Raw genomic sequence first — 23,721 nt, 5'->3', positions numbered from 1 at the left:
ATCAAGAAGGTGACATGAAGGGCTCATTCAATTTACAGCCATAATTGCTTACCCATTACAACTCAAAAGCATGATGTAGACTCCAGTGTCTGCTTCAGCTTCTGTCACATGCGCAACTCAAGGCAAGCAACTCGCGTGAGCACCTAAGAACAACTCTACATGTAGGGCCTCAGCGTTGATAGTTTGAAGATGGCAAGCAGGTTGCCACCTTTGCAGAGCAATTGGAGCAATGTTGGGAGAGTAGCAGAAAACCAGGTGAGTTGATCATTCTCACTTCACTCTTTAAAATCATCTGTGTTGACTTCAAATATTTCACATATCTGCCACCTCCAACAAATTGGCCTATAACCTTAGTTACAAGGACTGTTTTACCTTTGTTGGCTCTACATGCATGAAGCAAATCACATTGAAAAAGAGAGTGGGTGCATTATGTATATGTCCAAATTAACCCATTGAAGACAAGTCCCGAGTATACTCGGGCAGGTGTCTATGGGAAATGCGTGTTGTAGCAAAATTATCCCGTCCTCAACAGGTTAACAAAACTTTGTAAGGATGGGTCCTTTTGAGTATGCACATAAGAGGTCATGATGATATCATGTACCATGTAACTTTTTCTCTCTAGTTTTGATCAATATGAATTGTGACACATGTTAAATGTAGAATTGTGTCTGGTGATTCATTGCATTGAAGAAATTTTTGATTTTTATTACGAGATTTCATCCAAGAATAGAATGCTGAGTTTTGAGATCAAGTGCAATCTAAAATGTCTATCCCCATTGACTCACACAGGTAGTGGAATCTCCTTCCCGCGGGGCAAATTCCCGGATGCTGATAGAGCGGGCATCAGAGCTGAAGAATGCCATCGTCTCCCACATGATGGAGGAGAGTGGGTACGGGGCCTGGCCCGACAGGCAGCTGAGGGGGCTCTTGCAGGAGCACCTTCACACCGTCACCTCTGCCCTCAAGCGGCTGGGACATGAAATTGAGGTAAGCCTGAGCACTATGAATAGAAAAAGATGACGCAGCATTGGACTGATTTTGCTGAATTTATGTCAATAGTGATATTTTTCTGTGTAAACTTTCGTCAATAGTGTTGATCATACTTCATCTGTGTTTGCTGGCTGTCCTAATTGCAAAACAGTAGTGTGATTTACAAATATATCTCATTGGTTCAGAAACAGAAGCTTCTTTTTCTTAATGAATTAGTTTGATATTCACAATTTTAACCTTTCTCTTGTTGTCACCTGACTAAATCATGTTGATTATTTCAGATTGATAAGATATACTTATTAGTACCTTGCCTTGTAGAATTCATCCAAAATGGACATCCTATATTTAGAGAAAAGCACACTTCGTTATTTTTGTTTGTTTTTTATTCTATGTGCCAGAGACACCCATCTGTAACTACTAACTAGTACACATGCTTACAGCAGCAAGTTGTGTTACCTGTGTCCTTTGCATAAATTCTTATTGGTGGTTCGCTAATACCATATGAATTGGGATGAGTGTATGTCTTTCCTCCACTTTGTATATTCAGCTGAAACTTTTCTGGCTCTCCATAAACCACTTTGCCTGACTGCATTTTAGTTCAAAGTATAGTTGCAAGGATTGTCAGTCAATATGTAATAATAAACAGAAGGCAAACTCTCAAGAAAGATGTGGCAGTGAATAGCCTTTTGCTTCTCTGTATGGAGGCTACTCCTGAGATAATTGTCTCTACATACATGTATTTACACTGCACAGAGCCTGGAGAGCCAGCTCAGTGGACGGGACCAGGCCAGTGCTATGAGCAACAACTTGATGCGCAGTCTAGAGGTGCAGCAGGCAACCTCTGTAAATGACCTGAGGTCAAGGGTTGCGAGGTACGTAGGTGAAAAAACACACAAAAACAAAACAAAAGACAAAAAATTGTTTCCTTACTTCCCATGCTGTAGAGTTTGTGTACATCTCTCTTACTTGTACTACTAGCTTTTAGAATTGTACCATTGCATTACTTCTCTTCAGTTAACCCCCCTTTTTTTTTAGTGATGTGAAAGGGTGTTGTACATTGTATTTCATTTTTCAATAATTGCAGCCATCTTTTGCAAACCCTTCAAACTTCCTCTTAATTTCTTCTTCAGATGACAGTGTGCAATACAATTCATATCACATTGAATATCTGTAAATTCTCTGTACTTATTACATGTAGCTCAATATCACGCTGATTCATTCTACTTGAAACTAGAACTGGGACTCTAAATGGTGGAATTTCAATTTTATTGGAAATTCTTATGTCATGGCTATTATCACATATCCACTGCAGTTTTTCAATTTTGGATAATCAGTATTTCATCAAGCTCACATTGCCATATACTGGATTATAGTGTGAATAAATATTTTAGTATAGTTTGCATGTTTTCTCTTAGAGCAGATCATTGTAATATGAGTAAAATGGTATGAATGTGCAAAGTGGTTTCTGTATTCTTTCCTCTCCAAGATGTGACGCCAATATTTCAGTTCTCTCAGGGGACATGAGGAAGATGTTTGACTCACTCAGCACGCTCACCCTTCAGATGCAGACGGTCATGGGTCATCAGACTCGAACAGAGAATCTCCTGGAAGAGAAGGTGAATAATTGATTTTATGGTTTTGCAGTCAGTTGAATTTGAGTTGCAGTAACCATGCCCTACATGTAGCTTGCTTCTGACACCCCAAAAATGGTTACATGGTCCTCAGAATTTGCAGGAAAAAAAAAACTTCCAATTTGTATATTTATAGTACAAATACAACACTTGCACTCAACATCATAGTGAGCTTTTGAAATATTACTTAATTAATGGTTATAACTTTCTGGGATGTGGTCAATTGTAAAATAGAGAGATTTCTCTCCCATTTTGTATCCAGTTAATCCAGTTACCGGTTACAGTGAAACATGATAATTACAACCCAACCAACTTCATATTTGGAAAGTTTGCATAAACTCCAAGTGCTGTTTTGGTGTTGGTTTAGGTTTTTTCTTTGTGCTTTTTTTTTCTGTGTGTGTGTGTGTGTGTGCTTAAGATGTGTGTGTTTTCTTCAAAAATCAATCCAGATTCAGTGAAGACTCTTCTCATCATTCTCATGAACTGTTCTTAATTCTTGATTCTCTCGACCCAATACAATTTTTCCTTGAGACAGATCTCCAAGTTAGGGGAGAGCTCAGAGGAGCACAGATCTAAGCACAGCGCGAGGCTGACGTCGTCCGAGGAGAAGTTCCAGCAGGCGCTTGCCACCCTCGACGCCAGACTCCAGAGCCTGATCGACGAAACTCAGCGCACTGTGGAGTCAATCCGGACAGAGGGGCTGTCATCTCAGGCCAAGCTGGAGAGAGAAATGACCATGTCCATGGACATGTCACAGCACAAACGGGACAAGAAAGTGGTGAGAATTGCATCAGTTATAATCATTCCTATTTATTTTGCCCATTTGAATAGTGGGGTTTCATGTTGGTTGGGCTATCCTCTGCAAACACTTGTCCCCACGTCCTAGTTCATCACGCATCAAATGCAGACATTAACATTGACCTTTTTCAGCCCTACAATTGAGTGCACTCCAGCAGTCGCCTCTTTTCCCACTTCATCAACTTATTTTGCCAAGCAATCTTCCATACACAGTCACACAAACATCAGACATGAAGTTGTCTTCACTACCAAATATCAATCTTCAAAATTGAAAGCAAACAGCATTTACAAAGAACGAATTTGTGTTTAGGTGTAATTTCATGAAATAGACATTCAAATGCACTTTATTTCTGCTATTTGTATGATACAGAAATTTGCTGTCTGTTGGGTAAAATCAAACATTATTACTCCTTAATATTCAATGTAGTACTTTCAGGAGGCTTTATGATAACTTTGACTCAATCTTCAAGGCAATCATATACAATTGTCAGTCATGTAGATTACCTTCCTCCTCTGATCTTAGTTTTGTAAATTGTGTATCTGAACAACTACCAGAAAGTTATTAAGATTTCAATCATTGATGACTTTTGCTAACCAGTCTGTAGTAACTACATGTAAGAGAGGAGGATTTTTAATCATATCTGGCTGTCTGATCGACATCAATTCCCTCATAATATGGCAATATGGATCTTTGCCATTTGATGATGGAGTCAAATATTACGTGGCAAATCATTTCTCCTCAAGATGTTCTGTATTCCCTTGATTCACATATAACAAGCCACTTATGCATAGTCATCTGTACCCTCTACCTGGTAGGCATCATAAATGCCTGGTTATCTCTCCATCACTTGCCAAGCTTTTGATAAAGATCCAGAGTCACCATTTATAATCCATATCAATTCCAATCGGCTCAAGATATGTGTACATCGAAAGGATCTTTCAAGAAAATTTTCTAGCTGACACAATTTGCCAGAATAATGAGTTGTTTTGGAGTATTTTGAGATCAAAGAGTACAAACAACTTTCATTGTATGGATACAAATTTTATTCCTGAAGCACCCTCCCCATTCAGTAGTGGGCAGGTAGAACTTTATGTGATGATCGATTGTGTCCTAGCAATCATATTTTCCAACAAGCTGCATGCGATATACTCCAGCGTAGGAGATCGATGGATATTGCTGTGACCTGATTTGTCGATTATGGATGATCGATTATTAAAAAAAAAGTCACATAGCAACCATGATTGGGTATGCTCTGAGACTGTAGTACTTCCGGCAAACCTTTTTGGTTAAAATTTTGTTTTTATGCCATTACCCACTTGAAATTGTGTTATTTGGCATTCTTTCACATCTCTTTCTTATACATTAGTGTACATTTTAGAGCAAACATTGACAGTTCTGCATGCATACTAGAACTATCATGAACATCTGTAACGTTGTTATGCAGGATGAGGTAGAAGAGTCTCTACAGAAGAAAATCGCATCCTTGGAGAGACGCCAGGAGAAGCTGGAAACGGAGCTGAGGGAGGCCAAGTCCGAGAGCAAAGCGGGGCTGAGGGAGGTCCAGAGGACCAGCGAGAGCACCCTCCAGAACGAGCTACTCCGTGTGGAGCGCCGGCTGAGGGCGGTGGTGGAGGAGGCCCAGGGGGAGATTTCGGGGGGACTGGAGGCCCTGAAGGAGAGCCTGACAAGCCTGCGGGCAGTTCTGGAAGGGAAGCAGGTACTCCTTGCCGAGGAGCTTCGGGCAGAGATGGCCAGGATGAAGAAGCTGGTCGTCGTCACCTAGGAGATGCTGAGGCAGAAGACTGCATTCGCTGCGGCTTACATGCACGTGTGTGGCTGGCCAGGGGACATCACTCATTCCCAAACAGCATGCAGTTTCGGAGTAGATTATATGTGAAATTAGTATTCACTCAAGAGTGGGAATATGTGGCATGAAATGCGACAATCTCCAATGCAAGGGAGATTCATCTTCTTACAATTTTTTCTTGGGTTTAGGTGACAGTCCTGTATACTGTAAAAGTGGAAGTTTTCATGCATTTTGTGCAACCACAAACTAGTGTGAAAATAAAAGCATGCAAATATCTTTGCTGGCTATATGTTCCAGTAGTTTATGTCTTGATTTTGCGGAATTATAAACACACGAAACTCTTCTTATCTGGCTGAGCGCAAACAATTACTCAGGTGAAAATACCCACATTTACAGTATTCTAATAATGCATCCATTATTTTGGTTTTTGTTTTTCTTTCATTTAATAACAAGGAGAATAACAGGGCATCATTGACATAGAATGCACATCCATTCATACTCTACTGTCTGGTCATCACTTGCTAATCACAAATTGAGTTTAGCTTAAATTTTGATGGCAAGGCTTTAGTGCTCTGAGGCAAAAATTGAAAGTCACAGAGTCTTTGATGAATTTCCTTGTTCCTGTACAGAACAGTCACAGTAGCCTGACTGAATAAATCCAAAATAAGGTTTTGCCAATTGCGAGACATTTTCCAAGGAAAAGATATGAAGTGGTAATACCAAGTCAGAGTTTATCAGGATTGAGAACAACTCAAGCTGGTTAGCACATACATGTATATGCCTTATCCAGACATCTCCCTGAAAAGAAACAAATCAGCCAAGCAGAAGAAACACAAGTTACAGCAGACAACTCTTTTAATACTTATTTTATTCTTGAGAAGAGTGAAGAAGCTATCAAAGATATTCAAGAAATGTGTAGGAGCTCGCTCAATTTTACCTCCTAAACCCTCTTTCTGTTAAAACTTGACGTATGCATTTTTCATAGGCGATATCTGTGACAGTACTATGGCAGAGATAGCGTGACATGTGTTGTTTTCTTAATTGACCTGTACAATATTGTAAAGAGAATGTGCGAGTAAACACAAAACAATTTTTTTTGTTCATGTAGACAGTGCTGGGACTGAAATTTCTACTCCTCAGATGATCCTTAATCGCATTGAGGAACTCTAGTCTCAGCATTAGATTGCTGTCAAGACATGAAGTGTCAAGCATGCTGCGAAATGTGAACAAGAGGCTCTTTGAAACAAAATGGTGTATGGAGAGCGAAGCTGGAACCGGCCTGTAAACAAATGCCCCAAAGTTATTGTAAACCACCAAAATTACACAGCCACCAGGAACACAGACTCAGTTTGGTGGGGGGGGGGGGAGATGTGTAGCATAGATTTTGTAAAAAGTTTCTGTAAGAGTGTTATTAAGGTGTTGTTTTTTTTTCACAGTATCTAATCAAGAATATAATATAGAGAGAACTACACTGTATGCTGGCAAGATGTAGTATCAATTGCACTATCAGTATCCACTGGAAAACAAAAACAAACAAACAAAAAATCTATAGTGCATGTCACAAAATGGGCTCAGGGAATTTTTTCATTATTTTTTTTTTTTCTTCTTCATTGGTCAAGGTTGGTCATGCGGTCTTAACAAAATATAGAGAGTGTTATAGAAGAAACTTTGTTGCGATATTCCCTCTTGTCATAAGTTTTCAATGTAGCAATCACAACTGATTCAATAAATTGTAGGGATGGGATGTTTTCAGTGTTAAATACTGCCTTCACATGACAAGAAATGCCTGTAGAGTGTACACATATTTTTATTTTTCTATGCATAAATTATTATAACAGTGTGGTAAATTTGATACGCTTGTGCTATTTGTGAAATAATGTGTGGCATACGTCTCGTACACTTTTATGTTGAACAGGCTAGGAATTGGAGGGATGCCAGATTTCAGGCAAAAGCCTGAATTCAAACCCTGACAGTTTCAAAGTTCAGGGGTTTTTCATGTACAAAGGAGCTTCATGTAGATGTATTTTGGGCCCCCTCTTTCATTCTAACTTGCATCCCTGGTCAATTTGGTGATTGACATAGATTTGATTATTTCAGCAAGAAAATAATTCAGTGGTAGCATTAGTCTGTGTTTACATTTCTTCAAATTTCTAGAATTGATTCTGCAGTGGCCATTGTACGTTGTATTCTGCACTCATACATAATTTGTATGCTGTGAAAGCATCAACAGGGCTTGCGGTCAATCCAAATGAAGTGCCACTCGATATTTGATGCACTTTAATAAATGACATAACAAATCTGAAAAAAAAAATGAAGTAAATAAGGAAAGAAAAAGCAATAATTATGAAATTTTACATAAAAGAAAGATACAGAAGTTTAAAATTTCACATGTTTTTATGAATTCAGTGAGTTTGGTCACAACCACATAAGTGCAAATTAGAAGAATTTATTGCCTCAGAAATCTTCTATTGATGTGCATGCAATCTACAAAAATTTCAGACTTTTGAACAAATTCAAAAAGTATTTTTTTCGTTCTTTGCATCAAATTATTGCAGAGTGTAGTGACACAGTGCTAATGATTTTGTAGGAGATCGAGTGCAGAATTCATTCAAGAATAAACCAATATTGCAAATTCATGATTTTTTTTTCTTAAATCAATACGAGAATTTTGAGGTGTGTCATCGCCTCAGCTATCAATTAAGATACGATGTGGTTGCAACTGATATTGCTGATTCCCAGAATGTATGAAACTTTAAATTTCACAACTTTCTTTGTCAAATTTTGATGAAAGTTAATCATTCTGCTTTTTTTTATACTGAATTAAAGTCAGTTTGACATGGGTTGCATTTCATTGTATAGCCTGTTGGCGAGACAGTCAAATGCAACAATTAAATTGTGAGCTGAAATATATAGAGTCATTGAAGTATGCTTAAGCACAGTATGTGTATGCTCTCATGGTAAAATATATAGTGTACCAGTGTATTCATAGAATGTAGTTATTGCACATTACATTTGTGTCATGTACTGGGCACTGAAGATTAAGTCTTTCTCTGTAGATTCAATTCCACTTGTCATTCCCTCCAGATAAAAAAATTTGCCCAAGTCTTTCTACTGTAGCTCTGAAATAGTTATGAAAAATAGCAGATGAAGTTGTAAATAGATGAAGTTGTAAATAGGTGAAGTTGTAAACTTATGTATATGTGTGATGTACCATGCTGCTGTTAGTGGGAAATTATGATTATACAGTGGTGTATCATATGATGGAAGGGTAAGGCTTCTATGAACCTTCAGACTTCCTCAGGCCAACTGGTCACACTGTTTCTCTTACACTGCTTGTTTTCTGATCATTGAAGTGAAGATCTATGACACAGTGTACCCTGATTTCCTATTGAGTGTTAGCTTGATTCTCTTAATCCAGATGGGCTTTTTTCATTTTTCTTGGTCAAAAATTTCTTTCAAAGGCTAGCATCGTGGTATCGTTCCACACAATATTGTGTCCTGTGTTGAGGGTGTGTTCAGCTGAAGCTAAATGGGATGGAATGGATGTGACCACTGGGGGCGCTGTGGCATAGTGGATAAGACTCCCGACTCCCGAACGGAGGACCGCGAGTTCGAATCCCGCCCAGTGCTTACATCCTTGGACAAGATGTTTTTACCCACAATGTCCCTCTCGACCCAGGTGTATAAATGGGTACCTGGCAACGCTAGGGTAATAATAATAGCAGGGCCCTCTGGTAGAGCAGTGGCAACACTGAAGACGCTACCCTGGGTAAATAAGACCTTATTATTATTAATATTATTATTATTATATTATTATTAGCCAGAGGAAGTCCACAGGAGTGGACAAAAGCTCGCCAACAAAATTACTAAAGGTTGGTAGAAGCCGAAACCTATCATTGCATGATCGTCTCCAGCCCATTATAGTTTTTTTTTTGCCTGTGCTATATCATTCCGATCTTATGGGATGCCTCTCATAACCGTATACCTGAGTATTTGAGTGCCGTGTGTGCTACAACTCTTAATCTGTAGAGCTAAGCAATATGCTTTTGAACAGCACTTTCAACAAGGAGAAAATTGAACAGATTTAATGAGACAATTATATATATTTTTATTTAATTTTTTTTTTTTCTCAAGAAGGTCATGGGTGATTCAGAATTTAGTAGGTTGATATCCATTAACCAAAGAGACCAGCGCAGCAGGTAATATTCAGGTGCTTAATCTTCATGTGGAACATGAAATCAGTCAACTCTTCAAAGTATAAACCTTCAACTCAGCCATCATCGTTCATTATATTGTAGGACCACTAGTTTGAAAATTGCCGAGACATACCTTAATCAAACCACTCAAGAAATAAGAAATGAGAACATTCTTCATATTCCATGATATTACAAATAGAAAAGGTGTTTGTTTTGTTTTGTTTTGGTGTGGGTTATTTAGAAATATATGAGGTGGAAAGGTTTCCAGAAATGCTTTGTGCAAGCCAAATATTTTAGAATCAAATACTGAGATGAAATTCTATAATTCACATAAGTTTTTTTTGTTTTGTTTTGTTTTTGTTTTGTTTTGTTTGTTTATTTGTTTGTTTTTTTGTTTTTGTTTTTTTGCTTAAAGTGTGTGGTCCAACATGCCTACATTGGGTTTTTGTAACCTGCAGCATTTTCTGCTGTAGGTTTAGTAAAGACTGGCTGACTGACACAGATGCTGTATGGAAATCATTCACCATACTAGCTGCATTAGAAACTAGAGAAGCGCTCTGAGAGCGTAGACCTCCGCCAAGCATGCAGCCCATTTCCACCCGCACTGATCTTGTTCTTCCACAGAGATCAGTGATTTCCATCCATACGTACTGCATTTGTGTGCTGAAAGCCGCCCAATTTCCCAATATAGAAGCCTTTGTTATGTCATAAACCCTCAGCTGCACTCAGCTGCGCCTCGCCCTGGCAGAAACTAGAGCACGCACTTTAGTGCGCGCATGCAAACCTCAAATACGCGCAGCCTGAACTCCCAAGTTCATTGACCCTACCTGCCAAAATATCAAAAATCCTTCATAAATTCTCCCAAAATTCTCAGATCACTGCCAAAAGTTAATTGTTTGTTACTTGTGTCGTTCTAAACCTTTCCTGCAAGTTTCATCTCAGTCCGTTAACCAATTTTTGAGTTATTTTGCACACGGACAAACAAACGAACGAACGAATTAACTAACTAACTAACAAACAAACCAACGGTAACGAAAACATAACCTCCCCCCTTGGCGGAGGTAATAAGTCAAAACAAATTGCAGACGTTTTCTAATGGAATGATATATATGTGCTTGTTAACTTTTTTTTATACATTTGCACAATCCCAAGGATTTGAATCTATCCTTCAGAATAAATGTGTGAAACAGATATGCATATTGTCTGATCGTTTTTTTTTTTTTTTTTTTTTTCCTCTAGATGAGAGATGCTTGTACTTGCAAAGGGATTGCTTATTATGCTAATTGGTGGCATGGAAGAAAATCTTGGAAATGTGTGTTTTATGTTGTGATGAAATGGTGTGTATATGGTTATATGTTCTTCCTGTACTACCTGCACTATGATGTGTATAGTGCAGGATCCTGCAATAAAATGGGGAAACAAAAGAAAATGCACACACACACACATACACACACACACACACACACACACACACACACACACACACACACAATATTCCATTGATGATGATGGATGTGATGTTGTTTGTTTTGTGGGGTTTTTTTTGCATGATACACACAATGTGATAACTGAAAAATCCTACCTCATAGGGAGAACATATCCTTGATACTGTATTTGCAGATAGATGTTCTTCAGCAACCATACCAGATTAAAACAAACAAACAAACAAACTTTTCTGTATCCATGTTTACAATGAAGGAATCACTGTCTGACAGGAGCACAAAGAAACTAAGTCCAAATTTTTGCTCTTCTCTCCCTTTCTTTGCTAAGTCGATAAACATGGCAAGTTACATTTGTACGATATTGATGAAGACTTAAAGGATTTTGTATTGCCCGTCGTAATGCCAATGTCTGATTTTCAATAATGTTATTGTTACGGGGATGGGGACAAGGGGAGTAATCTTAGACAAGGGAAAAAAGTGTAAAGGCAACTGATATGGTGAATCTCATTCATAATAACCAACAAATGGGGGTAAAAAAGACAATTTGAATGATCATCATACAAAACGTTGAAGGCACCAACACAAGCGAGAAATACAGTGTAAGTGTTGACCAATATGCCGTGTATTATGTTCATAGCCCATGTTTGGAGTGTTCATAGTTATAATCCACCATACATTACAATTAACTATACCAACCTGCATTTGTGTAACCTCTCCTTGCCTACCAAAATCAAAAAAGGAAATGATTTTAATATATAACCTTTAAACCCTGATGGAATAACAACCTGTGATACATTACTGAGAAACATTTTGAGACATTACTGTTGATGTCAAAAAACAACAACAAACAAACAAACAAGCGAAAACAAATGGTGGAATTCCACAATTTCATGACATTTGTTCTTGACTCTGGTGTCTTGTGCCAGAGCTAATAAGCTGTATCTCTTGTAACAGATAATAATCAGCTTAAGGAGAATGGAAAGATACCAAGTAGTTGATCTATTATTTGAATGTGCAGTGCAGGGGCTTTGGAACGTTTGTTTTAGTTTGTTGGGTTTTTTTTTTTCTTTTTTTATCACCCAAATTCGTGTTTTTTTTTTTCTCTCTCTCTACCAAAAACACAAAATGTGAGGGCGTGATGTGATTCTTCCTTTGGAAGAATCACATCACGCATGATCTTTAACTTTAAGTAGGCCGAGTTATTCTTCCTTCGGAATAATCTCCGGACGGAACTCTCCGAGAGTCATGGGTTTGTGATTTTTTTTTTCCCAGCAGGTTATTGTTTTTTTTTTCTTTGTTTGTTTATCTGTTTTTCGAACCCCCAAGTGGTCATGGACTCAGTTCTTGCGTTAATCATTGTATTTAAGTCTACTCTGATGTAGCCACCAATATCTTTAAAGGTCTTTTGAGCTATTTTCATGTCATGATAAATGTAATGAAATTTAGACATTTCAAAATGCATCTCAACCAACCACCATACAATAGGCTGTCGTTCATCATCCTTTCATCAGTTCTGGGGTTGCTGTTGCTATTTCACACGCACGCACGCACACACACACACACACACACATACACATACTATCTCTTTCCCTCTTCTCAAGTCTGACATTTGAGCTCTCATCCTTCAATATAGTCAATAGATACCAACGATCTGTTAAGTAAACGAACAATGGTAAACACGACTGTTTCCTGGAACACATTATTTTGTTGTTGTCCAGATCATAGTCGCAAACACCAGGCAAGCTGTTGTATTGTTTTTGTTTTTGTTTTTTCCGCGAGCAATATCAGTAAGTTGAAAAGGTGCAGCCAGTCATGCGGCTGAATATCCTCATTTTGCTGTCGATGGATTTGATGAATGGAAAGAACAAAACACTAACAACAACAACAACAACAACAACAACAACAACCAACTTTATACGAAAACTAGTCGTCGGATGAATTCTCGGAATCACAGAATGGGCACCTGTGATTGATCTGAAAATCATGATGAAATCGATATGCCTCGCCATGCAACGTTTCAAACACACACGTATATGTGCACAAAAACAAACGCACGCGATCAGAACCGGGGATCATAAACACGCAAATTTTACAAGGATAGAGAGAGCTCAAACTTTTCATCACGAACTGAAATCATGTCGTCTTAATACCGGAAAGTGTTGTTATTCTTAGATCTATCGATGATTCAGCAACTGATTAGTGTCTGTAGATAAGAGAAATTATTCTATACTTCCTTTTATCAAAAACAAAACAAGCAACAACAACGACGCTGCTATAACAAACATCCGTGCAATCTATACAGTATGCAAAACTGGTCGTTGGCCAGATCAGATAGCTTCTTGCGTGCATAGCGCCCTCAATGTCAGCTAGTATTCTATCTACTGAGTACTAAGTATTCCTCCCAAATTTTAATGTTGATGCACATGCAATACTTCTTTCTGTACTAGGGACTTTGGACTGTGTTTACAAGGTTATGGGGTTTTCTGTGTCAATCGGCGCTCAAAGCAGACAAAGGTTTAAGCATTAATGTCGGGAGCAGCAGAGTAAGAATGCATTATTGATAACATTCAACAACGATAATAACCCATGTAAAATTAACATGTCCCATTTTGGAATTTATAACATTTTGGTAGCAGGGTTAGTGGTACTAAAACACTAGTTAGGTGTTCATGCTTAGATGCTTTGAGAGTTTGTTTTTTCTGTAATTTTTTCAAAGATATAACATATTTCATCAAACGTGATATAAGGGTTAATGACCTGATAGCAAATCACTCGTGACTGTGCCATGGCATTGAAGAGGGAAATTCAGTATTTATATGTATATGATATTGTTGCAGCTTGTGCACACAAAGTGCAAGCTATTGGCACAAATTCTGTCAGTGTTTGTCAAACCCTTGAAACAAAGCCGTAGAGCATCACAGCAACAAACTCGATCACTTTTTTTTTTTAAAAATGAGGTTAGGTTTTTAAGCTGTTTATATGAGGTATCCGTTCTTGATATACTTATTTAATGTGGCACATTGCAGTTTGACCCTCTTGTGTTATGACCACTACCTTTAAACACACACACACACACACACACATTAGCATCAGATGCAAGCAGGTTGTCAGCGATGTTGAAAGAGTTGAACGGAAGTCCGTTCAGCGGATGCTTGAGAATTTTACATACAGACATGATGTAAAGACACACAGACACACATAATTATTTCTGACGTGAATTACTACGGACATGTGCATGGGTTTGGGCAAAAGGAGGCCTTGATGTTACTACAGTTCAAAACAAAGATGATTATGTTGTGGGATATGACATGACTATCAATGTTTGTGTATATTATAGAAAATAAACTTTGCCTCATAATGTCTTGTTGTCTTCAGTTTTGATTTCTTGTTTTCTAGCTTGGCGTCTTCATGTGTTCGGCCTACATGGAACTACTCTATTTCATGACAAACCTAAATTAAAATGAATACCGGGTGATGACAACACGGTGTGTCAGCCATTGTGAGTTTTTACCATCTTTTCCATCCAACACACACACACACACACACACACACACACACACAATCCGATGTTAGAAATATCCAGGACTTGTACCTCCGCCGCCCTGGAGCTAGATATGATGGGACAACGTGATGTCAGCAATGACGACAATAACCCTTTATTACACTTAGGGCCTACGTCACGAATTAGAGAAATGTTGATGTGTCCAATGTAACATATCATGTCTCGACTATCACTTTTAGTGATGGTATCTACACACTTATAAAAGACTCTGCAAGGACTTTGTGTGTGTGTGTGTGTGTGTGTGTGTGTGTGACTTTCTTTCCTAGTAACCTACTTTGATAGTTTATGACATGTCATAATGTAGGGCCTATTACATTTTGTTGTTTTCTTAAGGATTGAAAGCGAATTAGATTAAAAAAAAAAAAACAACCCACGTTGAGAAAATTAAGCAATCACATCATTTTCACTTCTCAGAACATCTGTAAAGATCCGTCAACCTTCCGTCACAAAAATAGGAAACCGTCCGAGGTAAAACGCATTTTAGTTTTTCGGCCATGCTTGCACTGGTGGATTTTTCCGCATCCTGACTTAATTAGACCCAAGGACCCATGACTGTAACGGCGATGGAATTTCCGTTTCCATAATTCAAAATGAATCATTAGAGAAATGAGAAAGGTAATTTGATTCGGAAAATCAGAAGACGTAATGGAAGCCATCACTTCGACGCCACGATTTGACACTGCTATCTACTGTAAGGTGACGTCACGAGTGCAGCATTCTCACTTGGCTGACACACACAACACACACGCTTCGTCATACAAGGTGTGCATACACTAGTACCCGTTCAGCGTTCCACTGAACTGACGATGCGCCTGCAGCCACCTGCTAAGTGTGTAGTGAATGCGCTGTGCCAATATGAAGCCTGTCTGTGTAGGCTGCTGCTGTGTGAGCTGTTAACATGGTGGAACGCGTTGCACACTACAGAGTAGCGATCCCATCTTCGTACCGGGTCTGTTTAATAATCCCGTTTGTCTTGCAACGCCTCGAACCTGGCCATCCTACGATTTCCAGCGTGAGGTTTTCACCTTGAGATCGACACCACAATTTGTGTTGTAGGAGCATTATATTGCAGAAAGACAGCACCGTTAGGGAACTGATGAGATGAAACTCGGATAAGTTGGAGGCAGAAATGAACTCAGAGCCACATCGGCAGTCAAGGCCGGTGATCAGCGCTGTTTCCTAGCAAGCCTCTCGCTATCGCATCGGTCTGACCTCCCTGACAGAGAGATACAGCCATGTCGCTGCTGTGTGTTTGCGGTATGTATCCTACCCAAGTTGTAGCTAATCGTAGATCTTGTACATTGCTTACCCACAACTTCTGCCGATTTAAAACGGGGGATGTGGTCATTTGTATGACGGTGATCAAATATTGAATGAATGGATTGCTATACCAATGGATTGAAAATGCTTGTCAAATCCATGGCATAGAAAACAACTGGTCATTGATTGACTATAGATTCTAACCGTTAGATTGACCCTGCAAAATGTGTCTGACTGATATGTACCGTACATCCGAAGTTCAGGCCTGCCAACTGCACTGGTTTTGAGTGTCTGCAAAATACTGTAGGGTTTCTACATCTCAGTGGAAAGTGTGTATGTTATCCCTAGGCTATGGGCTATGCAAAACTTAAAACATACAAGTAAAATATTAAGAGCTATATGGAAAATGATAAAAATAATTAATTGTTATGATAGGTCGTACATCATACAAGTGCACTTCTTAATTTTGAGTGGCTTATAATATACTCCAGTTGAATACTCTGCTAGTCATTAGAACCTCTAGATGTAAATTTTATATCTTATTGTGGAGATCATATGAAGGCACAGTGTGGATAGTAGGAGAAAGTCAGGCAGTGTTCAAATGCCTGGATGTTTCATGGTAACTGACATTTGGTTCTAGTTTGCTGAATAATTATGTAGGTCTATTGTTGTACAACATGTAGTATGCATAATAGTACAAATATGTTGGACAGTGGTGTGCCGATCATGGCCAGCACCATGTTTTCAAAAGGGGTGGGGGGGGGGGGGATCCCATTTCCGGGTTTCATGAGCTAACAAGCAAAAAAAAAAAAAAAAGGCCTTCAGCGCAACTGCCAGTGCCACACTTCTGGGTTTCTTCAGCTGAAAAGCAAAAAAACAAAAACAAAACAAAACAAAACAAAACAAAAACCAGGTCTTAAGCGCAAAAACAAAGGTTTCATTCATTTTTTTTTTTTCTAGTGTTCGGGGGGGGGGGGGGGGGGGGGGGCTACTAAAGTGGTGACACCCTAGGTATTCCTATGTACGGGTGCAAAAAGAAAATGGGGGGCCCTGGCCACCCCGGTTCCGCTGGCCATGCCAATACTTGTTCAAGAGTAAATCCTTCTTTGTATTACTGAGGAATATAAAATCTATATTAAAACTACATACTGTGCATTTGCATTCATTTGATTCTTATGCTACAACTCAAAGTACAACACAATGTACAATGTACAATACTTCAACTTGGCTGTTTGTAATCTGCATTGTGTTTTGCTTAAAATAGAAATCTGCCAAGAGTTTTTAGGATTTTGTCAAAATGTAATGATATTCATAGTATGCATAATGAGCAAAGTGATTGTACAGTATATGAAAGACACTTTTTTTTTTCAGTTTTTGCGTCCTAGTGTGTTTTGTTTCTAGCCTGTAGCTGTCAATCTACTCGTGTCATGGTAACCACTTCTCTCTTCTTCTTTTTTTTCAAATTGGCATATTACCTGAATATGTATAAAAGTACTCTTTTGTGCAATGAACTTGCTACCCCCAGCAAATGTAGTGCAAGTATTCGGCAATGGTGGTGTACCTTTAAGTTTGAGGGAGACTTGTTGATTAAAAACAAGTGCTTTTAATCATTTGAACAAGTGAGTCAGATAGGCTTTCAGGTGCAGTCTTTGAATAAGGTGTTATGTTGACTCTCTCTCACTTCCCATAAATGCATGTCCTTGGATAACCCAATGGATATCATCAATATCAAAAGAGATTGAAAAGCACTCCATTTTCAGAGTACTGACTGAGAGAATAAGATACGGTACTAATTTCAAATCCAGTATAGCATGATGTCATGCAGACACTGAAGGAACAGGCCACCATGGCTAGTTATCATGAGTTCTATTTGTACCAAGGCCGAATTTAGCTGTGATCCTCAATCTGCACTTGGACATAATATATATAGTAGCCCTACTACATATCGACCACCCTTATTGAAACCGACCGCGTATAAATCGCGCACTGAACATTTAGTACGCACTTTTCTGCGCGCAAAGCACATAAAAATGAATTGGCTTTGAATGTAGATTAGGATGGTGTGGGAAAACGCGATAATTCACTGTTCATTAATGGTTTTAATCAAGGACGAAATTTCGAATGAATATTTTCACCGAATCGTAATGATAGCACAATGTAATGTCTATGGAAGTTTCTAAAAGGCTTCTAAAAAGCTTCGTACAACACGGTGTTCAATACAACTTGGTTTACGTGCATTGTCAATGCAAAATCAGCGGTCGATCCTAAAAACGCGATTTACCGCGGGGAGCTGAAACGAGGCCACGCAAGTTCGTCGGCGATATTTTTGCACTGAAACTTCGAATCGAAAAGGGAACAACGGCATTTGATAGAGCTGGATTTTCTCAATCACGTAGGTCAAGTTTTTTACGTGAATTTCAGTGTTAAATATTCTTATCAAGCAAATAAACATTAGGCGGTCGATTAGTAGTAGGTCCAACCCTACTGAGTGTTGCTGTTTCCTAATATTGTTTCAGCATATTATACAATACAGAATCAGATCACCTGGCATGTTGTAGAATGGTGCAAGTAGCTCTAAAGCCTTCTTCTATGAATCTACAAAGAATGAGCACTTTGATACAGTCTACTTCACTGGCAATTCCACACCTTTGCTTAACATGAAAAATGTTTGTGGAATATATGTTCAGATGTTTGACTTTTCTACCATAGCAGTACCAGATTCCTGCTCAAACCCATGATCAGAACCCTTTCATTCATTGTTTTGATCATAACAATTTGGAATTGAAGAAGAGTATGTAGTTCTAACTACAAAATGTCTGAAGGACAACATTCCTCAAGTTTTAGATTCCAGTTTGAAGTATACACATATACTGCACAACCACAGCTGCCAGCAGACAAAGTTACTACCTGTTGTTAGCTCATAAGCGGGATATACATACTCCATGATACAGCTGTAAAGAGAATCATATGATAGGAAAATGCAGTGTACAATGTATGTACAACAACATTTGTATGTAGAGCTTTATTGTCTACAGATGGTATGGCATCCAAGTGCAGTAAAATCCACATCAAGTCACCTACCATTTTATCTAAGTTGTTACAAGGCACTGTTGTATAGAGTTTTGTCAGTGAGATGTGATTAATCATGAATAATATACTTATCCGTTCCAATGTTTGAGTATGTATCATAACTGTGAAGATTATAGAAGTGGCACAACTTGTTAACGATACAATGCAATACAATACACTTAATGTTTCATATGCTCTTCCCACAAGGATCAGATCACGACTTGTTTACAAAGTTATAGAAATGCAATAGACATGATTCAGAATAATAAATGAAACTTTAATTTTTTTTTGCATTATTACAAAATATGCACACGCATAGACTGTTTTGTACAGTACATCAATGTATGTTCCTTTTCAAAATCTAACAAAAAGCAGCTAACCTTGAATTGTAGATATTCAAGGAACCGGCTGTTTTGCAGGCTACTGTAATTAACAATTTTCCAGGAAAACACAACTGAGCTACAAGCAACATGATAGACCCTGCTAAACATCAAATACTTAAAGGTATCTCCATTGCCAGATGGCTTAAGAGCTGAAAAGAGAAAGAGAGAGAGTGGAAGAGAGAGATAATGAATTAAGCAGTGCTCTTCTGCTCTAGATCTTTCAGATCATGTATCTATACATTGACAAATTTGATGGCAAAGCTTGTTGGGATAGAAAGGCTGCGGGCTATTAATATTTGGCTTTTACCATGAAATTGAGTGGATTCTCGAAAAGAGGTCAAATTTCAATGGCAGATCAGATGCAAATCTAGGTCATTTATATGTTGATGTCATTGAATTTACAAATATAATCAATGCAAAAGCTCATCAAGGCATTTGTCAATGCCAAGTCATATACAGGATACTCATAGGGTGATATTGCATTATGCTCTATGTACATGGGTATTAGCTGATTTGTTGTACAAAATTTCAGTCCCGAGGAACAAGTTGTGTATCAATTGCTTTGACCAAATATTGTACCGGAAAATACAAATGAGATGAATGGGCCTTGACTGCTGTAAGCAATAAAAGATTAATTTTGATATGGAGCCGAAGGACCCAAGGTAATATGAATGAGGCAGTGACATTTTGCTTTAGAATGACATGTCTGCATTATTAGCCTATCTTTCTTTGAAGGATTGCACGGAAATACATAAATGGGATTCTCATTTTAATCATCGGAAGTGGTACGGTGTTTTGTCAAGAAATGAGGTGAATATCTGGTGTTTGTTTGTTGTTGTTTCTTTAAAGGACAAACGAAACCTGCCTCAAAGACTTTCATTTTCCAAAACATCCTAAATGGTTTTATAAAATACATTTTAAATTGGTCTCTAAATTCAAATTCATCTATGGGTAATAATTTGTCAGTATTGACATGAAAATAATCTAATATGTTGGCTTTCTGTGTAAGGGTTCTAGGGTCAATGACACAAAAAATGAATACTGCTACTATGGAGGCAGGACCCGTCAAAATGTTTTGCTATTAAGATCACACACATTATAGCTGAAGATAAAAGAAAGAATGACATAGCCAAAATTAAAGAATTCTAATGTTGTTGTTTTTTTTTAATCAAAAGTCTATTTCATTTTGCTATAATCTTCCAATAGAAATTTTACAGTAAAAAAATACTTTGAAATTGGAACTTCTGTTGTTGTGTTTTGAATTGACTCATTGTGAATTTACATAGCTTGTCCCAGCTCTCATATTGTTTCTCATGCAAGTTGCTTTGACAGAGTGGGACTACCAGGTATGCAATAGTGTACATCATCAGGAAGTTGTAAGACTCTTCTAGAGTCTTGAAAATGTTTTTAAAAAAAGCCAATTTAGAAAAAAAAAACAGTTTACTGGCCATACCATGGGGTACCTAAGTTTATGATCACTGCATTTTAGCTCTGAAGTTGCAAAAATCAAATTGATTATTTATGTGTGTATGTGTATGTGTGTGTGTGTGTGTGAGTGGATTCCAAATGAACCTGTAATTGAAATGATAAACAAAGACACTTTAGTAATGAAATGTAATGCCACCAATAACTGAATATTCTTGATGTGTTTTGTAATATTTTTATACTGCCAGAATCATAACTACAGTGTACAGTGTACATGTACATCTGTATAGGTATTTTCACTTTAGACCCTCTGATGCACAACAACTTTCCTGTGTAGTTTGCATCTTCCTTGTGTAAGATTAACATTGTACAGGAAAATAGCACATTAGTTGGAGAAACTACAGGGACAGGGTGAGGGAGAGAACAGTCAAGCTATGGAAAGTAAGAATAGCAATTGATATTCTGTTGTATCTATTGAGAGGAGTATGGTTCATTTCTTATCAAATACAATTTGTACTATATGTATTGGTGTCAAGTAAATCATGTGAACGAGCTGTATTTTGTGCCTCATCCCAGCAGCCATTTGAAATTGTCCTGTTAGAAATATCTTGAGACAGCTGAATTAGAGTCCCTCCCCCCTTTTTTTTTGTTTAGTTTTAACTGATGGTGGTTTTCAAAATATCTATTTTAATGACTTTGTGGAAAGGGAACTAAGTATGATGTACAATGTATGCCAAAGAGTTTTACACATTAATGAAATATATCACTCTGTATTTAATGATGACCTGTCTGTAGGTTTTTCCCTTCTTTTTCTCACGTGATATGAGAAATGAGGATGTGCCACATATTGATGACATGAATATGAATAAATAGTTTGCCCAAATCTCGCTGCGGTCTATTTACAGCGTGGGTTGTGTCTGACAGGCAATTTGCGCAGGTGAAATATTGATTGGACTGGAAGGAGATGAGAATTGAATGGGTTGCATTGTCGCCATGGGCTCAATATATTACATGTGGGTAGCATTGCTCTTTCCCTTCGAAAATATGCCGGCTCTGAATTGATGATCAAAGTGACTGAATGATGTTTACCTTCAGATTTGAATACGAATGAGCGGCAGGCAAGAATGTCATGTGCCAATGCGGGGATGGTTATGCGTTGATTGGCATATAACGTGTTGTCATTGGCACGTGGTTGATATTGAATGTATGATTGCGAGTGGAGGTTGATCATGAACGCCCCATGTCCTTGACTCGGGATCACTTTGGCGCTGGGTCCCAAGCTGCTACAACATGTCTCATGTATTGCAGGCCATTAGTAACTTGTGGAGTACTCTGAAACCTGGTTGTGTTGCTTCCAAAAAGGGAGAGATTACCTTGCTTGTAACTGGTGAGTCTTGTCTAAATATTATTTGCTGTATATGTACAGATTAACTACATACATTTGTATCGCAGGTTATATGTGCTTGCACATCTTCAGCAAATTTCTTTTATTTCACTACGATCTAGGAATAGAGTACTGTATCAAGAATTTAGACTGATTGTTTTATGTGTAATGTAATATTTAAACCATGTTTATAGTATATAATCACTTTGGAAAATGGTTAAGTGTTAGAATTCATTTTTTCTTGAAATGTCTTGAAGAGCAATTTAATCCTTTGCAGTATGGCAATTCCCATGCAGTTATTAGTAATTTTCTACATCCTGTGGTAGCTAAGCAGTTGACTTTCTAGTAGCTGTTGCTATGCCTATACACTAAACAGTTAGAAGTAAGCAAAAATAAAACATTTAAGCTATTACACAAGGTTGTGTTTTGTGCAAGCTGTCCAGAATACTTCATCTATTAAATGTGCAGAGAACACACTATGTATTCCCCGGTGTACTGTTGACACACAGGGTCTCTATGCATTCAACATTATGGCCTCTGAGAGGATGCTGCATTATGTGTAGTCAAAATGGAATGAACCAGGGCATGGTAGACAGAATGCATTGATACAAAGGTGTATTTGTGTCCATTTCTGGATATGATATTTGTGTATGATTGAATACATGCTACAGTGTGCAATGTGCAAAATGATTTGTAGTACAGATTGATGTACACATACGCAGTAATGCAGACTAATTGTTTTGCAAAGAGAGAGGATGGATTAGCATGGCAATGTCACTCGACTGTAATCGTTGGTTGGCTTCTTGGAGCGCTGGATGGATCTGTGATAACACAGTGATGTACATGTACCAACTGTATACATATCTACCAGACATCCCTGCCCAATCCCTTGTATAGTTTCTTTGAATTCTGAGAGACTTTAGCACAGCCATGTGTCTTGCTTCCAGAGGCTCTTTGTGAGCAATATGCCCATTAATTAGTGGCATTGTTCGGATATTGAACGGCTGTGCCTGGCCACGCAAGAAACCTGCCCTGTTCAAAGTGCGCCCGCCATGTTCCCCAATAATTACATTTTATTGATCACGCTGGCCATGCGTATAATTGAATTGGCTCAATGTAATGAAGTAAACATTGATAGCATAGGTGGGGGCCAGTAGTGCATTCATATATTTATGGTACAAAGGGCTACTGCATTCCAGCTTGGATGACAAAATTACATTTTCTTGCAAAAGTGAAATTTGACTGCTAACAGATGCATCTTTACAATGTATGTGTCCGCTACACTGTGTGTTTGTGTGTGTGTGTGTGTTTGTGTGTGTGTGTGCATGCATGTGTGAGTTAGTTTCGATTCACGTGGTATACTGTTTGAATGAAAACCTAGGACTTCTTTTTACATACCTGAAGTTCTTCAAATTGTGGTTTTTGAAGTTTGATTAATATATGCATTTTTATCCAACATGATCTGTGGACGTTACTCTTTGATTTGCAGTGAAAATTGAAAAAAAAAACAAGAAAAAGAAAAAGAAATGTTTTGTCACAATTCTAAGGAATTATTTTTCTCGTACATTACTTTATATTTGATACAACTGAAGAAAGTCTGGTCTTGGGAACACAAATTTAGTTATCATCTACACTGTTCAATTATCCAATATTTTGTTGACTGGATGCACAATGTACAGTGTGTAAATGCACATGCGTAATATCATTACAAGTAATATGATGGGATTTACCTGATATTGAATGAATATTAGATCTTAATGAAAGATATTCACA

At 38.0% G+C, this 23,721-nt stretch overlaps 2 protein-coding genes across 2 annotated transcripts in view; both read left to right on the top strand.

Annotated features, from left to right (window-relative positions):
• The first annotated feature begins 189 nt into the window (after positions 1–189).
• LOC140231263 (protein FAM81A-like) lies at positions 190–5,203 on the top strand. The gene is made up of 6 exons (XM_072311409.1): positions 190–259; positions 794–987; positions 1,744–1,862; positions 2,477–2,606; positions 3,157–3,399; positions 4,865–5,203. Exons 1-6 carry the CDS (start codon positions 190–192, stop codon positions 5,201–5,203), a joined length of 1,095 nt encoding a protein of 364 aa, XP_072167510.1.
• Positions 5,204–15,377: 10,174 nt separating this feature from the next.
• The window catches only part of LOC140231035 (protein unc-13 homolog B-like), a 273,808-nt gene continuing 265,464 nt past the window's right edge, over positions 15,378–23,721 (top strand). Inside the window, exon 1 of the mRNA XM_072311188.1 lies at positions 15,378–15,684. Within this exon, the coding sequence (XP_072167289.1) occupies positions 15,663–15,684 (22 nt within the window). The 5' untranslated portion in view covers positions 15,378–15,662. The remainder of the gene's footprint in view (positions 15,685–23,721) is intronic.

This window comes from Diadema setosum, chromosome 7 (assembly GCF_964275005.1).
Source record: "Diadema setosum chromosome 7, eeDiaSeto1, whole genome shotgun sequence".
Taxonomy (NCBI): domain Eukaryota; kingdom Metazoa; phylum Echinodermata; class Echinoidea; order Diadematoida; family Diadematidae; genus Diadema; species Diadema setosum.
Note: the sequence above shows the minus strand (reverse complement) of the source record. Positions and strands in the feature narration are given on the sequence as shown.